This window comes from Orycteropus afer, unplaced genomic scaffold, assembly GCF_000298275.1.
Source record: "Orycteropus afer afer isolate SDZICR_OR568_19922 unplaced genomic scaffold, OryAfe1.0 scaffold00039, whole genome shotgun sequence".
Lineage (NCBI taxonomy): Eukaryota > Metazoa > Chordata > Mammalia > Tubulidentata > Orycteropodidae > Orycteropus > Orycteropus afer.
In genome coordinates, this window is record NW_006921626.1 from 10,295,020 (window position 1) to 10,301,591 (window position 6,572).

General features: G+C 36.8%; 1 protein-coding gene across 1 annotated transcript in view; it reads right to left on the reverse strand.

Annotated features, from left to right (window-relative positions):
- Positions 1-6,572, reverse strand: part of NVL (nuclear VCP like) — a 134,142-nt gene that overhangs the window by 68,140 nt on the left and 59,430 nt on the right. Inside the window, exons 12-14 of the mRNA XM_007936995.2 lie at positions 4,399-4,648; positions 2,736-2,954; positions 1,771-1,875 (exon numbers count right to left, since the gene is read on the reverse strand). Of these exons, the coding sequence (XP_007935186.2) occupies positions 1,771-1,875; positions 2,736-2,954; positions 4,399-4,648 (574 nt within the window). The remainder of the gene's footprint in view (positions 1-1,770; positions 1,876-2,735; positions 2,955-4,398; positions 4,649-6,572) is intronic.

The window sequence follows — 6,572 nt, forward strand, 5'->3', positions numbered from 1 at the left end:
TTCTGTGTCTGTGTTAATTGGTTTCCCTTTTCTTTGTTGAAGAGGGTCTGTGCAATCCTTCTGCCTAGTCCGCCATCTTGCCCCGCCTCCTCTCTAATGCTTACTATTGATTTAGGATGTAGTGACATAGATACTCATACCCCAATGGCGGGGTGTAAACTGACTGCAGTGTAGTAAATTACCTAGTATGGTTTTTCTAGCAGTAAGTCTTTGTAAACTCCATGGGGGAATTGGCCATGTGCAACCAAGTAGCTACTGATTGTTAGTTATCCACCTGGGCTATTTCTGTTGGGAGCAGCACAAAATAATTTTCTGGGAAGTTCGCTCTCTCTCAGGTGTATGGAATTCTGATGTTGGGATTGGTTAGTTTGGCCACTCTGTCAGGCTCAAAAGGAGCCCTCCTAGAGGCAAAAGGGGTCTCTCTGACTGTTGACTGAGAAATGCATGCTGCTGAGAAAACCACACTCCTGAGAGACATGTGCTGCTAAGAAAGAGACATCAAGAGACACGCACTGCTGGGAGAGAGACACCGAGAGACATGCACTGCTGAGAGAATGACTGAGAGAGACTGTTGGCTGAGAGATGGCAGGCTGAGAGAGACTTAGCGTTTTTCCTGAAGTTGAATTGTAGCCTGGTGCTTCCCTAATGAACCCCATAATCTGTCAGTTCTGTGTGGCCACTGCAGCGAATTATTGAACCCAGCAGAGAGGTGGTGGGTGCTGCAGGAGGAATGGCCGGTGTTAGGGCTGGGGGGAGGTGGCATGTCTGGCCTCGCAAGGATAGGCCATGGGCTATTGATGGTGATTCTGTCTTCCTCTTGTGGGGTTAGAGGAGGTCAGAAGATGAGGTGCCCTTTTGGCACTGATACAAAGTCTTTGGAAGGTACTTTGATAATATGGATCAAAGATTTAAAAACAAGCAATCCTCTTACTAAGAATTATATAGGTATGTATTCTAATAAATTATCAGTCAAGGTACAAAAATGTATGAACAGGAATGTTTAACATCATATTGTTTTAACAAAGGATAAGTTGTATAGAACATCTTTATGGTACAATATTATTGCAGGTAGTAAAAATGCTTATGTGGACCTATATAAATTGATATGGCAAGATGTTCAGAAAATATTTCTAAGTGAGAAAAGCATGGTACAATACTTTTTATTTATAAAAATATGTGTAAAAGTTTTATATATATGATATATATGTATATATAAATATATACATATATATATATATATATGATATGTATGTACACAAAAGCATCTGGTAGGACTGACTACCAAATGAAATAGTAGTTAGTAATAAGTAAATAGTAGTGTATGGATTATAAACAATGTTTTCCCTTTTGCTCATCTCTATTTCCTACTATGAAAAAACTTTCAAAAAATAACAATTGTAAAGGATATAGAGAAAAATACTTAAGTTATAAATAATAGCTACAACAAGTCAGGAAACAAGTGTAACTACAAACTACAATTACATAATAATAGTAAAAAGCTAGAAATTAATACATTTTTTAATATTATAAAAGCTAGAAAAATTAATTGTGTGAAGACTGAGAAATTTATGATTGGAATTTTTTTTTTCCTTTTCCAAATGTTCAATGATGTATCTTTCAGGATTTTAAAAAAAGTTGTCAGTTTTGCTACAATGAACTTCTAGGAAAAATTATGCAAAAGCGTTCTCTCACTGTACTATTTCAAGTTAACTTCATATTATTCCACCTGATGGTGAAAAATAAATCCATGCAGTTGAACTTATGCCATACCTTTGCCAGGAGAGTTTTACCACAGCCAGGAGGACCAGCAAGAAGGACCCCAGCTGGAGTTACTAATCCAAGAGCTTTGAACTGACCTGGGTTACGTACTGGTGCCTGTAAACAATAAACCCAACAAGAACCCATTACAGATGACCATTCCATACTAAAATGTATTTCCACATGTATACCTTTAACACTGATTGTAAGGTCTGAAGATATGAAAGGCACCTGGTACAGAATGCTTTCTTTGGTTCTAGGCATGAGGTATGTGGCGATAAATGAAACAGCTCTTGCAATCACGGAATTTATACTTAATTTATACTGAAAACGTTTTAGACAGGTAAGGTACAATATTTCAGTATTTTGAAAGTCAAGATTTTTGAGAAAACCATCAAACCTCTAGATTATAAAAATTTTTGGTGATGCCTACTTGAAGAAATCAGCAGTTGTAGTATCCTTCAAATAGTCAAAGGCCAGCGATATATGTACTGTAATCCCACTGCATTTTCTCTTTCAGTATGCACACATCTCTGTGTGGATCACACGTCAATTCATGAACCATGGACTATGCTGCCAGAGCTCTCATGGAATGATTAGTAAAGTGAAAAAGTAAAGAAAAAGCATTCCACATTTCTTGGGGGTTAAAACTGCTTTGTCTCTTAAGAGTGAGATTTGGTCAGCAAATAGTTCTCAAACCATTTGGTCTTAGATGAAACCTGAAACAACTTTTTTTTTTTTAAATTCATTGCCACAGAAAACATTCACAGCCTAAAGACTAAGTCTCAAACAGATCTCAAAAGAATGAAAATATTATTGTTGGGGGCTAAATAAGACAATAGAACACTCAAAAGAAAACATTGAGTCAAGTCCACTTAGGCATACAACCAAGTACACAGGCATGTGTCTTTATGCTGTTATCTGCCCATCACGTAGGCCAACATATGCCAATGACATTTAGTAGCACACACACATACCAATATTGCCATGGTAAGCTCCTCTCTAATATCTTCCAGGGCGCCAATATCTGCCCATGTCACATTAGGGACAGTGACAAAGCCTTCTCTTTTGGCAGAGGGTTGGACTGAGGCTAGAGCAACAATAAAATCATTCAATTCAATGCACAGCCCTTGCAGCTGTTCCTCTGAGAGGGGATCTTGGTCTCTTAGCAACCCCAACAGCCTTTGCAATTCATCCTTAAAGGGAGAGAGTGAGGAGAAAATTAAAAATCACAAATTTTGTTGAAAAAGTTACTTTATATATTTTTAACAGTTATCAATGCACCATTTCTGTAAGCTATAGTGAACTTTTAACTATTTTAATGATTTTCTCCACTGACAGGGCACTTATGTTTATTTTATTTGAGAAGGATATCATATGATTAAAATACCCATTCTTATGTATTATACTCAAATACATAAGAATGGTTTCTGTATACTATACTAGGGCTAGATATAGCAAATACAAGCAGTTAGCAAATATTTATTTCAATAACTATATTTTCCATTTATAAATGCTAGAAGCAGCTGAATTTTGATAAAGTTAAAACAAAGTTACTCTGGTGGTAGTATAATTTTATAACATGGTTCCTGGATGGTTTATCAACTAAGTAGAGACTAGGCAATTTTCCTCATACTACTGAATCTTGAACTTCAATGAAGCATCTAAAATAGACTGAAAATTACTCACTGAAGGCAGATTTCTTGCTTTGTGAAGAATATGAAAAATAGGTATAAAAAATAAGCAAATGAATAATTCAACTTACAGAATCCAAATTTATATGTAATGCTATGAAAAGTTTAAGTTTGTTTATTATTATTAAACAAATCAATGTGGTTCCCAATGAGTAAGGGAGAAACAAATAATTTGAAAACAAAAGACCTAGATGTAAGTCTCTACTCTGGAAATCAGAAGCCATGTGGCCTCTTAAGCTTAGTTTCAAATTATATAGAAGTCCCATTTGCAAACTGTACTATGTTACAGAAATGTTAGATTGAGTTTTTATGACTCTCAAAACTCAAAAATTTAACACTAATGTTGGACTGATAAACATCCTTCTGACATTCACCAACTGTGCTCCAGAGCCATTTGCAGCTATAGATAAGGATGTGATTGTGTGCATGGCAGCAGACGATCCTATTTAACTAAAATTAGGAAATCTGGAATATTCAATTAGGAAACAGGAAATACAGTTAAATGCCCAGTGCTCTAAAGTGGTTAGCAAACTCTGTCTGTAAAGGCCACACAGTAAACATTTTTAGGCTTTGTGATCATTTGGTCTCTGTTGCAAGGAATCAATTCTGCTGTTGAAGCATAAAAGCAGAAAGAGATAACATGTGTGCAGTTGAGCATGGCCAGGTTCAATATAACTTTAATTCATGAAAACAGGGGGTGCACCACAGTTTGCCAAGATCTGCTCTAAAATATCATAACCATTATAATAAAATAAATTTGTTCAGAATGAACTGAAAAAGGAGAAAAAATTTAAAATTTTGGGATTATAGACACTGTGGCTGATAATCAGTATATAGCTAAAATGCCACTAAAACAGGAAATCATAAATCTCAACTATATTGAATGTAAGATGACACAAACTAAAAACATTTAAAGGACAATTTAAAGTATCTTTATACAATGCACCTGTGTTTTAGAAGCGTGCTCAGTTCCTATCCTTTCTTCTTGGCATTCAGCAGCAGGCAAGCCTTCGATCTTAAGATCTGTCTCTTGCTGTTCCTGTAATTTCATCAAGACCCTGTTGACTGCACACATGGCTGCCTCTCGGCAGAGTGCCATCAGATCAGCACCAACAAAGCCTGGTGTTAGGTGTGCCAAATGACGAAAATGAAAACTTTCAGGAAGTCTTAGTTTCCTGCACAAAGTCTGAAGTATTCTGTAGAGAAGGGGGGAAAAATTACTATGTCTAACCTAATAACCTAATAACAGTAAAAACAAGTATTTCATCCATACCACATTACATTTAGTTGCTACACTCCTATTGGTTATGGCAGTTTCTGAGACCATCTTTGTGTCTGATAAGAAATCTTGACAGTGTTGAGGATACCGGTTAGGTATTTTGCAGACTGTCTCTCCCCTGGGATTTGTTTGATATTTTTCTCATGGTTAGAATGGGGTAATAATGTGTCTTTGGGAAGAAAACTGTACAGGTAAAGAGCCATTCTGATCGCATCATATCAAGGATACATTCTATCAACACGACTTACCACTGTTGTTGTTAACCTGATTATCTGGTTTGAAACAGTGTCTTAAAGATGTTTCACTATAAAGTTATACTCCTCTCCCCAACCCCTTTCTACCCTATACTCTTTGGAAGGAAGTCACTATGTACAGCCCACACTTAAGGGTGAGGTATCTACATAAATTATTTTGAATTCTTCCACATAGGAGATTTGTCTATCCTCACTCATCTATTTACTTATTCAGTCATCTGTTCATATTACTATGGGCTCATGGGTATTTTATTATCTGAAATCTTGAACTATAATTTATGAAGGAAGAAATTAAATGGAGAACAGAACAAAGGGGGCAAAGTCAAAAGTAAGTGTTTGCAGAGAGGTGCACTAATGAAAAGCAAACATAGTTGCCTGGCAGAATTCCAAAAACTCAGGAAGTTGAGGCACCAAAGTCCTGGACTACAGAAGGCAGTTCCAAGGCAGAGAGCTGGAAATAGGAATTACCTAAAGTCTGTGAAACAAGTATTAAGACCTCTCAAACTGCAGGACACCAGAAATTTGCTCTCTGATGTAAGAAAACCAGGGGAAGGAAGCTCCTGATTTGAGGACAACCATTTCTCTGTAGGGAAAATAGGTCAAAGGTTATGCATAGTGTGGACGACTCCTCAGGTCCCTTCCCTTGACCAGGAGCTAGAGTTATAACCCTGTTGTACTGTCTAGAGATCCTTTTCTGAAAAATCTGGATTGACCTAACAAAAAGAATCTACATTAAGACTGGGAGTTTTCTAGCTAAAAAGTTAGCTGTTCATTTGACTGATTTACAAAGGCACCCACCCTTCAACAAATAGCTTATACTATGGACATTTAGTCAGTTTCACTCTTAAAACTACGTATTGTTGGACAGCAAGAACTCCATTTGTGAAAAGCTTCCAAGTGAAATAATAATAATAATGGTATAATATTAGTGGAGTTCCTATGTGGTACAAACAGTTAACACACTCAGCTGCTAACCAAAAGGTTAGCAATTCAAGCCCACCACCCAGAGGATGCCTCAGAAAAAAGCACTGGTAATCTACTTCTGAAAACTCAGCCAGTGAAAACTCTATGGAGCACAGCTCTATACCCATGGGGTTGCCATAAATTTGAATCAACTTCAACTGGTAACAACATTAGGGACGACAGCTCATAATCAGTAAGACTCACTATGTACCAGGAACCACTGTCCTAAGACTTTACACATATTATTTCTCACTGACTCTCTCTGTAGTGTAAAGTAAACTAAAATAAACACACATAACCATACACAGGAAAAAAAAAAAGATACTTAAAGGAAAGAGAGTGTAGAAAATGCAGAGAAAGTAACAGAAGTCAAAAGTACAGTCATGAAAGGGAAGAGACATGAACTAAGAATGAAAATACAGGTCTCAAATCCTCAAATGTGACTTAGAGGAGGTAGTGACAGAGCAAATAAAAACAGCACTTTGTGTTAAATGTTGATATTAGTTTAGCACACTGCTTATCAAGTGCTACAAACTCTACTTTAAAAACTCTTCAAGCCTAGAACTAGATGGTGCCCGGCTACCACTGTCAACCACTTGGAGGGGGATTCATGTTGGAGATCCT